Genomic DNA, 14,763 nt, shown 5'->3' with positions numbered 1-14,763 from the left:
TCCCAGACTAGGTTTCTGCGTTAATGAACCGGATGAAATGAGTTGTGAAGTTGACTTCCCTGTTGTTGGAACTCTTTCAGCAAATCCATGACATGGAAAAAGAAATGAGGAAGCTCAGGGTGGAGCTGAAAAGGAGCAGTACCGAGCAGAGCCTGATCTCTATGACGCTGCGGGAAAAGAGCAAGGTATGGCAGGGACAGGTCGGCCTGGGAACCACTCTGGGTCAAGCACTCCACCTGCATCATCTCTGTTCATTCTCACAATGACCCCATGCGGTCTATACTGGTATTCACCCCAGTTTACAGTCGGGAAAACTGAGGCTCATAGAGGTGAAGGAAGTTATCCAAGTTCACTTGCATAAAGTAGTTGTGGCAGAATTTGAATCCAGGTCTGCCTGACTCCAAAGCTCCTGTGTGTAACCACTACCCTAGACTGCCTTCAGATCTTAATTGTGAAATTATCTAAGAAAGAATTGATCCATTAAATCACGTTTGCCAATGATGTTGATCCAACTTAAATTCTCATATTGATTTTTTTTGTCTTTTTGTTCCATCATTGAGAATGTTTTTAAAAATCTCAACATGTTTGTCATTTGTGTGTTTCTTCTTTTAGTATGAACAATGTTTGCTTTATATGTTTTGAGGCTGTGTTACTAGGTGCATATAAATTTAGAATCCTAACACTTCCTGTAGAGCAAAACTTTAGATCATCATGAAATGTCCCTTTTCATCTCTAGTAGTGTTTCTCCCTTAACGTCTCCTTTGTCATTTAGCTTCATCACTGGCTTTCTGTTGGTTAGAGTTTTCATACCATATCTTTTTCATATGTTCTCTGTCAATTTTTGTCTTAAGGTTTAGACATATGCCTTCAAATAGCGTATCATTTTTACAAAATCCAGTTTGACAATCTTTGACTTTTAGTCCATTTATATTATGTAATTACTCGTGTACTGGGGTTTAAATCTACCTTCTTGCTAAATACCAGTTGTACCATTATTGCTATGTTCCTTTTTCTCTCCTTTCTTGCCTCCTTCTGAGTGGATGGTTTTCTCTTATTCCACTTTCGTCCTCTTTAGCTTGGAAATATTTCACTTTTATACTATTCTTTTAGTAATAGTAAGACAATAGCATTCATCCTTGACTCACCAAAATCACACATTAATTAAGTTTTTCACTCTTCTACTATTCTCTTAGTAGTCATCCTGGAGACTACAATATGCATTCTTTTATTTATTTATTTTTTTTTGCTGTACGCAGGCCTCTCACTGTTGTGGCCTCTCCCGTTGCAGAGCACAGGCTCCAGACGCACAGGCTTAGCAGCCATGGCTCACGGGCCCAGCCGCTCCGCGGCATGTGGGATCCTCCCAGACCGGAACATGAACCCATGTCCCCTGCATCGGCAGGCGGACTCTCAACCACTGCACCACCAGGGAAACCCTGCATTCTTAACTTCCCAAGAGGCAATAGTAGTTGATAATTATGCCCTTCTCCTTGACAGTGCAATGAGTTTCAAACACCTTAACTTCACTTACCCCCTCCAGATTTATAAGCCATTGCTGTCATTTTCTAAACTCCTCTTGATAGTTAATACCCCACAAGACATTAGTAGTGTTTTTCTATAGTCAGTATCATATCCACACATTACCCTTACTGTTGCTTGTCTTTTCTGCATCTCTGATCACCCACCTGGGTTCATTTTTCTTGTGTCTGAAGAATACCCTTTAATGTTTTCCCTCATTGTGGCTCTGCTGATGACAAATTCTCAAATGTGCCTGTGTGTCTGTCTGGAGATGTATATTTAACCTCCATTCTTAAAACACATTTGACTGCGTATTGAATTCTACAATGGCAATTCTTTTCTTTCAGCACATTAGATACAGCATTAGATATGTCACTATTGTCTTGTGGCTCCTATTATTTCTATTTAGAAGTCATCTGTAAGCCTAACTGTTGTACCTTTGCATAATCTGTCTTTTTCTCCAGTTGCTTTTAAGATTGTCTTTTCCCTTGATTTCCAGCAGTTTTTTTTTTTTTTTTTTTTTTTTTTTTTTTCTTTTTGCGGTATGCGGGCCTCTCACTGCTGTGGCCTCTCCCGTTGCGGAGCACAGGCTCCGGACGCGCAGGCCCAGCGGCCATGGCTCACGGGCCCAGCCGCTCCGCGGCATATGGGATCCTCCCAGACCGGGGCACGAACCCGTATCCCCTGCATCAGCAGGCGGACTCCCAACCACTGCGCCACCAGGGAGGCCCTCCAGCAGTTTTATTATGGTTTATCTAGTGGTGGATTCAGTTTTATTTACCTCGTTCAGAGTTCGTAGGGGCTTCTTGAATCCCTAGCTTGGTGTTTTGCCTTAGTTCAGGCGCTTGGGCTCTGTACCACACAGGCAGTGGGGAGCTCCTAAGGTTTCTGAACAAGTGACTGATGCAATGACATTTGTGGACAGTAATCAGGGTGAAAATGATCGTCACAATTTCTCACGTACTAGGCGTTCCCTTGAACATTTCATCTCTTCATCTTCACAGCAGTGCTGTGATCTAGAAATCATCCTCTCCATTTTACAGATGAGAAAGTCAAGGCTACTAGTTACTAGTAAAGTAACTAGCCCAATGGCACAGTCGGTTTTGTCTGACTCCATGTTCGTCTGACTTCAGTGACCCTGGCGTAGCAAACAGCCACATGCTACTGTTTGCACTGAAACTAATAAAAATTAACTAAAATTTTTAGTTCAGTTCCTCCATCACACCAGCCCCATTTCGAGTGCTTGATCCCCAGATGTCGCTGGTGGCTGCCGTAGTAGACAACACAGCCTCGCTCAGAGTACCTGTACCGCTGGAGAAATTTCTGTTGGACAGAGCTGCCTTACAGCTGGGTAACTCTCAGAGTACCGTTAAGATTGCACTGGAAGAATCTAAACTCGAGGCGAGGAGGCCAGTTGTCACAGTCCAGCTTGCATGTTAGAGAGACTGGAGGACAGGCGTGAGACCACCGAGTGTGAGGGAGGGAGCAGGGCGTCCGCTGAAGGTGACTCTGAGGCTTGGGGACGGGAACGGGGGCTGTTCATGCAGAACACAGATAAGGGCAGAGTCCAAGGCTGGACTTGGCTTTTGCAGCACATGAAAAAGGCTGCTGACATAGAAGTCCGAGCATGTTTAGACCTGGGAGAAAACTAAGGCCCAGAGAGCTTAGATGACTTTTCCAAGGTAACGGAGCTGGGTAGAGGCTCTTCCACTGGACCACACTACTCAGAAGAAAGCTCTTAAGGGCTTTTCTGGGTCTTTTATTACATCCCTGTGATCCCCCTCTTCAGATCCCTAAAAAAACAGCCTGTGAATTTGTTTCAGCACAAAAACTTTCCATTTATTTATGAGAGTTTGCCTCATTTCCTGTTAGTGCCAGGGCCCAGGGCTCAGCAGGTGCATCCAAGAATTGAGCAGCTGCGAGGCCTACACTGGCCAGCCAAGGGTAGCGTGGAGCACGCCCAAGCTTACCGTGCGTTGACTGTTACCCAAGCAAGGGGGGAAAAGTAGGCAAGCTTCTCCACTTTAAATACCTTCCTTGGCAGGCTGCAATTCTTAATAGACATTGCTTTAGCAAGCCTCCAGAGAGGTTACCACCAGTGAGTGTGCTCAAAGTTGTAACGACAAACAGTTATGATAATAAACCCAATCATAACATTTCCAAGTACCCATCACGAGTTATTAGAACGAGACTGTATGGCGGACATTCCCGTCCACCTTTCCTAGGTTACAACAGTACTTAACACACTCACAGAGCCCTTAAGCACTATTCCAAACACTGAATGCCCACAATAACTCTATGCAGTGATACTAGTATCATCATCCCCATTTGACAGATGAGGACACTGAGTCACGGAGCAGTGAAATAACTTTCCGAGTGTCGTACGGCTTGTTAGGGACCGAGCTGGGATGGGAGTGTGCGGTAGAACATAGTTGGGCCCCGGGTGCAGAGCTCGGCCCTTTCCCGTAGGGGGCAACTCCCTGTGAGTTTGCCTCCACCCTGTGCATGCCTGTGACCCCTGCTGCTGTGCTGCAGCTGTCCCTACCCCTCAGGGACTCCCCCCACGGCCACTAGCACCCCCCCAGAAGAGTTTCCCCAGAAGGCATGATGATCACATTAGCAGCAAGCCCACACTTTCATCATCCTTTCAGGTGGAAGAGAAGCTTCGGGAGGATTCCAGAAGGAAATTGCTTCAGCTGCAAGAAATGAGGAACAGAGAAAACCTCATTAAAGCCAATTTGGAAAGGGCAGTAGGTCAGGTAGGCGTGCTGCAGAGCCCCTTCATGGGCCCGTGCTCTCCACAGAATCCCGCAGCCAAGTGGCCGGCAGAGATGAATGAGGAGGAAGACGGCCTGGCTTAGTTCACCCGCTTATCTCAGGGGCAGGGCTTTGTGCGGCTTCCGCGTCCCCGTGGATTTCACTAAAGAGGCTTTTCCTTCTGGGAAGCTTCCCACTCCAGTGTTGTGTTGCCTGAGAACCTGACCAAGCAGCCAGTCCCAGCTCAAGGCCCACCCCAGTGAACCAGCTGTGTGGTTCCCTCTTGGGAAGGGTTTGAGCTCTTGACCCCGGTGGTGTTTCTAGCACTTTCTCCTTCACATTTTTTGTCCTGACATTTACAGCGATCTTTCTTCCTCTGGGACCCCAAACAGATGCTACAGTCTGTGTCCCCAGGGAAATGCCACATTTCTGTTTGTTGGTTTGTTTGTTTGTTTGTTTTGTTTGGCCGAACCGCGTGGCTTGCAGGATTTTAGTTCCCCAACCAGGGATGGAACCCGTGCCCCCTGCAGTGGCTGCGTGGAATCTTAACCACTGGAGCGCCAGGGAAGTCCTGCCACTTTTCTTAATAAAGTAAAACCCAGAATACCACAGCTTATGCCAGTTGGAGGTGGGCAGGGTGGGGAGAGGGCCATTTCCCAGGGCTCTGACCCACGATGGCCCAGTGGCCCTTCCTCTGACACGTGGCACAGACATGAGGGCCAGAACATGCAAACGAGCCTTCACCAAAGGCTAAGGGAGAGCAAAGGAGAACCCAAGACGGGGCACTGGCCCTCCAGAACACAGCCCACCGAGGGCAGCCCATCTTGGACCCCCTCCACGAGGCATCCTCTCCTGGCAGCCACGGCTCCAGGGGGACCAAGAACGTTTTGCGTGTATGTGTTTGTGCTTTTCTTTTTCTGGGAGAGTGAGTCCACCTCGTCACTCATTGGATGCTCAGAAGGATCTGTAAACCACCAAAAAAGGTTAAGAACCACAATCCTCAAAGGAGCCCTCCGTCCCACCCAGCCCAGTTCCCAAAGCCCTTGCGTTTGGTAGCATCCAAGCCTGAACCATCAGTGTGACCGGAATTTGTCCCATGCGCTAAACTTCAGAGGCACCCACAAGTTAAAGGACGATGCTGACCCTCAGGTAGGTTTTAAAGCCTCTTCAACCAACTTCCACACCATCACCCCCGGTGTCCTTTCTCCTGCAGGGTGCTGACCCCTTAGCAAGGCAGAGAGCCCGCCAGCCTGGGCTTCCCTCCGTGCACCTGGGCTACCCCTCACCTTGCTGGCACTCTGCACCCACGGCGCACACCCGCCTTGAGGGCATGATCTGCGCCACTTGCCGAGCGCCTGGTCATGGCTCTGGCCAGGGGTCATCCAGGAAGACCCTCAGAGACACTGAGATTCCTCCAGGTCTAGACTCGAGAGAGAAAGGACGAACGAGGCTTCTCTGCGCTGCCTGGGCCTTCCTGCTTCACCCCATTGTCTCCACAGCCCGCTCCCGGCCTAAAGTCCTGCCCTTCCCCAGGCCAGTGACCACAGGACTCAGCCCATCGTCCAGCAGGACCTGTCCCTCCCCACCCCCACCCCCCACCCAGCAGTCCCGTAGGGTGCCTCTGGTGATAACGCGGGCCATTGCCCACAGGGCCCTCTCTACATAACCTCTTCCTCGGGCGAGCTAGGACCCTCCCTTGGCCATGAAACCAGCAGACGACCCAGAGTCCCTCCAGTCACCCGGCTGGCTTCTGGCAGGATGACTGCAGAGGTGTCCTTAGGAGAGTCACAATTCCTCTACTTGGCTTCCCAGAGCTCCCTGGTGTGCAGCAGACTCCTGTGTCTTAGGACCTGTTCACGTTCTCATTGATTGTGTGGCCCTTGTGGTCCTTCAGGGCTCTGTTTTAGAGCCTTTCATGACCACATTTTGCCAGTGAGCCAAAAACCCAGGCCAAGGGCCATCACGTTGGGAAATTTCCAGAGAATCTTGGGCTTCTTTGCCGTTCAAGTCTCATGAGCCTGGGGCATCTTGAACTCGTCATTCTAGAAGCCCTGATTTAATTTAACTGCGTTGTTTCATCATCCATAATATGAAGACACCAGCATCAGGGAGGCACTCAGTAAAAACTGGCTGAACTGAAGGAGAGGACTTTGAACATCTGACTTGACAGGTGTTTCTGTTCTAAGCATTCGATGAACGTTTATTGAGTGCCTGCTGTGTGCCAGGCACTGCACCAGGCTCCGGGGACCTGGAGAGGAATACAGGAGATGTCGTCTTCAGGACACAAGGTCTAAGGCACAAAACGGCATCAGGCAGCTCCACCTTCTCTCCCCAGGAGCCCTTGCTGATGACACGAGTTACCCGGGCTGACAGCCTCAATGTTTATCTCACAGCCTGGTGCCAACGTAGCAATTACGGAAGAGCACTCCTGGCCCTGGACTTCCCACTGGATAATTGGCAGCAAGTGGCTCTTCCGAGAGCCCGAGACGTGTGTGTGCTGACCGTGTGCGTTGGCTAGGTTAGGCGGGCACACCTGAAAAGTCATTAAAACCTGCTGTCCCCCTCTCTTGTGTGGGCACTGCCCCTTCCGGTGAGAGGTGAAGGTGTTAATTACCCATAATGACCACTAAAGGCGTGCAGAGCCTTCTCACCGATTTCTCCCAGACCCAGTGATGGAGGTGCCTCCCCTAGCCTTGCAGCTGCAGCTGCGCCACTCACCTCATCCCCTTCCCTTTCTTTGTGCTGCAGCTGGAGCTTTTCAGAGGTCAGGTCCTCAAGGCCACTTGCGGACACGTGAAACCATTCCAGGACAAACCTATCTCCAATCAGCAGGCTCGTCTCTCTTCCCCACTTTCTCCTTCAGGGACCCGGGGCTCCAGACACTGGGAGCATATGTTCCTGTTTTTTGTTGGTGGCACATATTTTTCACACTGTTGCTACACCATAAAGATTTGTTTTGATTTTCTGGGATTTCCTGGCTTTTAAAGTAAAAGCCAGTTAAACTCCCTTGCAGTGTTTCTGTGAAAATCAAATTAAACCACCCAGGACTGTGTCTGGTTGGCAGACCCACACGGTGAACCTCCGTTAGCCCCGCGAGGAAAGGGGCGGCCTCAGCATGGACGGTGCGTCCTCTCTCGCTCGTTCCTCCTGAAGTGGCAGATGGCAGTGAGGGTGGGCCTCTGGCTGTAACGATGCCTTATTATCCTTCCGTTTATCCTCTCCAATCCTGGGTGTCAGCGCGCGGGTCACAAGATCACACCACGGGCTTCTCTCGGACGACCTCCTTTTTAGGAGCCCACAGCATCAGGCTCAGCCTGATGAATCCCTCCCAGAATGCAGAAGAATCTAGAACACACTCGTGGCCACATGACAGGCCTTTGGCTCTTAAAAAACCATCTCTGATCCTGGGAAACATGCCCCGGTGACAGAGGCAATATCCACCCTCCAGAGCCATCCGCAAAACACGCCAGGACCTCCCTCCTCTGAGCTTAAGCTGAAGCCCTCCAGGTCCCCTCCCCCCAGAGCCACCCTGCATTTTAATTAATTAATTAATTAATTTTTGCTGGGTTGGGTCTTTGTTTCTGTGCGAGGGCTTTCTCCAGTTGCGGCAAGCAGGGGCCACCCTTCATCGTGGTGCGCGGGCCTCTCACTATCGTGGCCTCTCTTGTTGTGGAGCACAGGCTCCAGACGCACAGGCTCAGTAGTTGCGGCTCACAGGCCCAGTTGCTCCGCGGCATGTGGGATCTTCCCCGACCAGGGCTTGAACCCGCATCCCCTGCATCGGCAGGCAGACTCCCAACCACCGCGCCACCAGGGAAGCCCCACCCTGCATTTTAAATCTTTTTTTTTTCTTTTTCTCACCAGTTACTAGAGAAGAGCAGCAGGGTCACAGAGGACAATATCAACGTTTGGCAGAAAAAGCAGACCCTGCAGAAGGAGACCCAGCTCAGCAGCTGCAAAGAGGAGGAAATCACCCAGAACATCAAGAAGCTGAAGACATCCTTAGACAGTTGCCAGGTGCCCCCTTCTCCATTCCTCAAATGTCCCCTGTGTCTCATTTTTGTGCTCCTTGTTCAGGAAATTGTCCAGCTCTGCTTTTAGTCCACCTTTTCTCTTGTTGGAGAAATCTGTTTGAGATCAGAAAACAAAGGACCTCCAGAAATGCCTCCCAGGTGAACTTGGTGTGGCCAAGGAGAAGCTGCCCGACACACTCCAAGTACTGCCTTTGGGAGGCCCCAGACCCCGGGGAAAATAAAACAGCCCCGTGTTATTTCCAGAGAAACCAAAGAAACATTCTGCTCTTTATTTGCAGTTTTCTTTTCTGTCCCAGCAGTGGAAGGCTGCTCTTACCCTTATTGGACCAGAGGGTCTGGCAGAGCCCCCACTTCATGGCCCCCACGCAGGGATCCAGCTTATCACATCAGGCAGCTGCTTCTGCTTTCTCTGGAAATATGCAGCTACTATCTGGGGAGTCTGGGCAAATGTTGGCTTGTCAGCACTCTTTCAAGTCAGGAAACCGCACTTTATGACCAGCTTGTGTGTTGATCTCAGCAGGAATTCTGTAACCAAATTTGCTTCCCCTTTCAGCCAAATCGTCCTTGGCAATTTGGCTTTGGAATTGCCTATACCTAAACAAAGGGTCTCTTTGACCATCCAGAGTCCCAATTAGAGTGCACGTGAAATAAAAGCTGCCTCCTTCCTTCCGCCCCCCAAAAAAGGGAAGTAGAACTGGGCCGTCACAGGGCGGCCAACATACGGCCCTGCCTGCTTCACGGGCCCGTCAAGAACACTGTTCTGTGCGGGTCACAGCCATCAGGTGGTATTTCTGGCGATGGTGCCCGGGCTCCTCACGACCTCATCTCTTTCCAGGCGTGCATGACAATGTCTTGCTGTAGCAATGACCTGAAGAAGGAGGTCGACCTCCTGCAGCACCTGCAGGTCAGCCCACCTGTCTCAGGGCTCCAGAAGGTGGCGCTGGACATCTTGCGCCTGTCACTGTCCTGGCTGGAGGAAACGGAGCATCTCCTCCACGAGGTGGGGATCCAGTTCTGCAGCTCCGACAAAGGTGATTGAAACTCTTTTCTCACATAGTTACATGACTGAACTATTGCGGTGAATCTGATCACGATGGGACATCTGTTGAGGGAGGCTTCTTAGGTATGTGGCCAAGTGTTCCCTTCTCCAGACTTCACTTTGCTTCACCACTTGAGAAGCAGTGTTCCTGGAAAACAAGTACACAAGTGCGACGTGATTACTGGAGAAAAAGGAGACGTGACAGAGTCAACAGGAAAAATCGCAATTATGCTCAATCTTCTCTCTCAGAAGTAACCCTATATATACATAGAGAGAGCAGAGACGTTTTTCAGAGCAGTTTTATGTTCATGGCAAAATTGAGAGGATGATACAGAGATTTCCCAGGTACCCCCTGTCCCCACTCATACACAGCCTCCCCCATGTATCAGCATCAGCACCAGAGAGGTACAGTTGTCAGGACTGATGAACCTACATTGACACATCCTAATCACCCCAAGTCCATGGTTTATATTAGGGTTCACTCTTTTTCATTTTAATTTTATTGGAGTGTAGTTGATTTACAGTGCTGTGTAGGGGTCACTCTTGGTGTTGTACATCCTATGGGTTTGGGCTTGGACAAATGTGTGATGACATGTATCCACCATTATAATATCATACAGAATCGTTTCACTGCCCTGGCCTTTCTCGCCTTCTGAGATGGCCCACGCTCTGTCTGTGGAGTGTGTTTCTCTCTAAATAAGTCCACGTCTTACCTATCACTTTGTCTCTCACTGAATTCTTTCTGCGATGAGACATCAACAACCTGAGCTTCATTAAGTCCTGAGACCAGCAGGTCCACCAATAATGAGGCCCACCCCGGGGAGGACCCAGAGGCCCTGTAAATCACGATGCTCCACCGGGAAGATGGTCCAGTCCTGAAGGTGCCTTTGATCCCAAATCTACTGCCCTAAGCAGAAGCCAGGGAGCATGGTGGGGGATGTGGTTCAGATCAGGCCATCTCTGAGCAGATTGGTGGATTCTGTGCACAAAGCCCTGGTATTAGGTCAACTCGATTTATGAGTTTCACTTCTCAGGTCACTCTGTAACTACACAGTAACAGAAAGGACAGAGAATTCATTAAAAGCCACCTGTGGAGTCCATAGAGGGTAAGTGGGGTGGGTGAAGTTACAGATCAGGGACGTGGTAATAAAGCAAAATGATGATAACCCATAAACCCAAATATCTAGAAACTGATATTCTAGAAATTGAGGAAAGTAAAGCTACAAGTTTAACAAAATAAAAAGAAGCAAAGGAGAAGCCAACTTCAAAGCCAGCCTATGCAATTCCTCCAGGGCAGCGCACATTTGTCTGATTGAAGCCTGGCCCTGCTGTTCTTCAGTGCCTTTCTATTAGCGCCTTAAGTAATCAACATCTCCAGTAATCCCTCTGCAGTGTTCAGGAATTCAACTCGTCAACCTGTGGAAACCTGTGGTTTGAGGACTTATGTTTTTTAGAAACCTTCTTTTCTTTTCAAAACTGGACATTTTTATTTCAAATAAAAGAACCTATCCCCCCCCCAAAAAAAAGAATAGTTTCACTGCCCTGAAAATCCTCTGTGCTCCCTCCCAGCCCCCACGCAGCCCCTGGCAACCACAGATCTTTTTACCGTCGCCATAGTTTTTGCCTTTTCCAGGATATCATGTAGTTGGAATCATACAACTTTTCAGATTAGTTTCTTTTATTTAGTAATATGCATTTTCGTTTCCTCCAAGTCTTTTCATGGCTTCATAGCTCTTTTTTTCTTTTTAAGTGCACAATAATATTCCATTATCCATTCACCTACTGAAGGACATCCTGGTGGCTTCCAAGTTTTGGCAGTTATGAATAAAGCTGCCATAAACGTCCACGTGCAGAGTTTTGTGTGGACATGTTTTCAACTCCTTTGAGTAAATACCAAGGGCGCGGTTGCTGAATCGTGTGGTTAGAGTACATTTAGGTGATTTTTAAATTTTAATTTATTTTATTTTATTTATTTTTGGCTGCGTTTGGTCTTCATTGCTGCGCACGGGCTTTCTCTAGTTGCCGCAAGCGGGGGCTACTCTTCCTTGTGGTGCACGGGCTTCTCATAGCAGTGGCTTCTCTTGTTGCGTTGCATGGTCTCTAGGTGCGCAGGCTTCAGTAGTTTGGCACGCGGGCTCAGTAGTTGTGGCTCACAGGCTCTAGAGCACAGGCTCAGTAGTTGTGGCACACAGGCTTAGTTGCTCTGCGGCATGCGGGATCTTCCCAGACCAGGGCTTGAACCTGTGTCCCTTGCATTGGCAGGCGGATTCTTAACCACTACGCCACCAGGGAAGTCTGTAGAGTACGTTTAGTTTTTAAGAAAACCACAAAACTCTTTTCCAAAGTGGCTGTTTTGTGTTCCCGCCAACAATGAATGAGAGTTCCTGTTGCTTCACATCCTCACTAGCGTTTGGTATCGTCACTACTATCATATTTTGTGTGGAACTTCCAGGGCATTTTCCCATGGAAAGAGCTGTGTGATTCTAGGCAAGTTACTTCCCCTCTCTGTGCCTGTTTCTTTACCTGTAAAATGGGGATAATAAGGAATACTCACCCCGTAGGATTTTTGTGAGGATTAAAATGCATTGATATATGTAAAGTACTTAGAATAGTACCTGGCATAAAATAGGCGCTACCTATCCACGTGTATTGATTTTTTAACTTTACAAAAGAATAATGTCATATTATACCCAATTTCCTTTAGTTTCATTCCTAACAGTACATCTGGAGCATCCTTCAATGTCAATACACACAGATCTACATCATCGCTGTCACTGATGGCAAGGAACCCCATTCTGAAGGATGTACCGTAATTTATTTAGCCAGTCCTCTATCATGGGCATTTAAGTTGCTTCCAGTTTTTCACACTTAATAGATGAGGCTGACATAAATATTATTCACACATACCTGTTCATCTTATCTTTATCATCCTAGATGTGGAAGGATATGAACCACTTTCATTCAACAAAGATTTATCGCAGGCCTCCTAGATACCAGGCACAGTGCAGGATGGAAATATAATGGGGTCAGAAACAGGTAGAATCCAGGTTATGGGGTATATGGATGTTGGCTGTAAAATTCCTCCCTGTTCGCTGTACATTTGAAATCTTTCATTATAAAATATTGGGGAACTAACAGGCACTCTCCCTGCGCTTGTAGATCTTAGGGTCTCAGGGAGGAATAGGGTGGGGCCTTAACTGAAAAATCACTCACATGTAAAACTTTAATCATGACAGTTGCTTTGAAGAAGTGCAGGGCTCTGACCTGGTCAGGGACGGCAGGGCAACTGCAGGGTGCATAGGAGTTATTTGCCAAAGAGGGGAGGGGAGGGCATTCTGGGTGGAGGGAGCAGCGTGGTGGGATCGAAGGAAGCATGGAGAACTCAAGGGGCTTAAAGAAATGGAGGCGGAGGGCAGGGACTGGTGAAGGAGGTCCACAGGGGCTGTATCATGGTGTGGCCGGGGGCTTGCAGAGCCCTGGTAAGAAGCTCTGCTTTAACCTGAGAGCAGAGAGAAGCCCACGAAAGGTTTTAAGGAAGAAACTGATGGAACAGGCTTGCATTTGGAGACAGTCATCTTGGCCACGAGTGGAAAATGTACAGGAAGGTGGCCAGCACAGAACCCCGGGAGAGCAGTTAGGAGGCTGTCACAAGACACGATGGTGGCCCTCACTGTGGCAATGGAGGGGACGGAGCAAGAAAGAAGATTCCAGGGGCATTTAAGAGATGAATCAACAGGCCTCAGTGATGGAGTTAGATATGGCTAGAAGGGAAGTGATGGAGAGAAAGGGGGCTACAGATCTCCAGGTTTCTGGCTTGTGTTAAAAGTACAGATGTGGTTCCTTCACTAAAATCCAGAGTAAGGAATGCCACAGGAGGACCGGGTTTGAGAGGGAAGATGAGTGTGAGGTGCCTGTAGACATCCAAAGTGAGGTGCCAAGGACGCAGCTGTCACCCTGGATATCCAACCATATCAGTGATGTGGCCCCGGAACCCAGAAGAACATGTGCCACATAGCGGGTGCTTAGTCAGATGGGATGTATGGACGGGTGGATGGATGGATGGTGATTAAAGCCATACGTGTGAATGGTATCACTAGGAAGAAAGTATTGAATGAGAAGGGAGAGCCCAGGGCCACACCTGGGAAACTCCAACATTTATCGTTGAACCTTCTTGCCAAAGCGCTCTCCAGGGAGGCTGCACAAACTTGACATTCTTGCAATAATGAATGAGAATAGAGGAGTGATTTTCAACTCCGGTGATTAAACAACCCCAGCCAGGATATGTCTAAGGTAATCCAGAAGGTGGTGCAAATTTCTTTTAAATGTGTTTAAAAAGAAAGGCAAGGCTTCCCTGGTGGCACAGTGGTTGGGAGTCTGCCTGCTAATGCAGGGGACACGGGTTCGAGCCCTGGTCTGGGAGGATCCCACATGCCGCGGAGCAGCTAGGCCCGTGAGCCACAACTACTGAGCCTGCGCGTCTGGAGCCTGTGCTCCACAACAAGAGACGCTGCGATAGTGAGAGGCCCGCGCACCGCGATGAAGAGTGGCCCCCGCTTGCCGCAACTAGATGAAGCCCTCTCACAGAAACGAAGACCCAAGACAGCCAAAAAAATAAATAAATAAACAAATGTGGGGTTTAAGAAAAAAAAGAGAGGCAAAATCAAGATTAACTTTTCTGTAAGTGCCTGCCCCTCACAGATAGCATAGAGAAGAGGGGCGTTGCATTTCTCCCGGCAACCCAGACCCTCCCCACCCACTGTATTACTGTTGTTGTAATCATGGCAGGGTCTGAGTGTGCGTGAAACCAAGAGAGATGTGGCCCACAGTTCTAGCTGTTCTTCAAAATCAGAACTAAAACAAGGAAAGGTCATGATCTCTATCCTAGTAATAGCGGGGCCAAGCAATGTGTGCACTGTCCCCTCCCCAGGCTTTAGGAGTCACTGAAGCCTCTGTCTCTAAATCTAGTCTTACATTACCGTAAAGAAACATGGGTTGCAAAATTAAGCCATCAGGGGCTTCCCTGGTGGCGCAGTGGTTGAGAGTCCGCCTGCTGATGCAGGGGACACGGGTTCGTGCCCCGGTCCGGGAAGATCCCACATGCCGCGGAGCGGCTGCGCCCGTGAGCCATGGCTGCTGAGCCTGCGCGTCCGGAGCCTGTGCTCCGCAACAGGAGAGGCCACAACAGTGAGAGGCCCACGTACCGCTAAAAAAAAAAAAAAAAAAAAAAGAAGCTGGCTCAAAAACTTTTTATGTGTTAGACCACCATGATAAGTGATTCAAGGTACTTCCCATTACTGAGGCCAGCAGGGGATCCCCCAGTCACTCATCACCATACACAAGCAGTCCTAAGAGCCTTGTGTGTTCACAGTTCCTAAGAGGAGGGTAGGAACCATGGTTTGTTTAATTCCTCCTCGG

The 14,763-nt window shown here is 48.9% G+C and overlaps 1 protein-coding gene across 1 annotated transcript in view; it reads left to right on the top strand.

The window, feature by feature from the left end:
• LOC308609789 (forkhead-associated domain-containing protein 1-like) overlaps positions 1–14,763 on the top strand; it is a 101,146-nt gene that overhangs the window by 69,624 nt on the left and 16,759 nt on the right. The window contains exons 9-13 of the mRNA XM_081259091.1: positions 81–185; positions 4,170–4,277; positions 7,024–7,107; positions 8,140–8,292; positions 9,145–9,340. Of these exons, the coding sequence (XP_081115217.1) occupies positions 81–185; positions 4,170–4,277; positions 7,024–7,107; positions 8,140–8,292; positions 9,145–9,340 (646 nt within the window). The remainder of the gene's footprint in view (positions 1–80; positions 186–4,169; positions 4,278–7,023; positions 7,108–8,139; positions 8,293–9,144; positions 9,341–14,763) is intronic.

The sequence above is a fragment of the Mesoplodon bidens genome (genome assembly GCF_964165515.1).
Source record: "Mesoplodon bidens genome assembly, contig: HAP1_SCAFFOLD_103, whole genome shotgun sequence".
NCBI lineage: Eukaryota > Metazoa > Chordata > Mammalia > Artiodactyla > Ziphiidae > Mesoplodon > Mesoplodon bidens.
The sequence above is the reverse complement of the archived record's forward strand: the minus strand, read 5'-3'. Positions and strand labels throughout refer to the sequence as shown.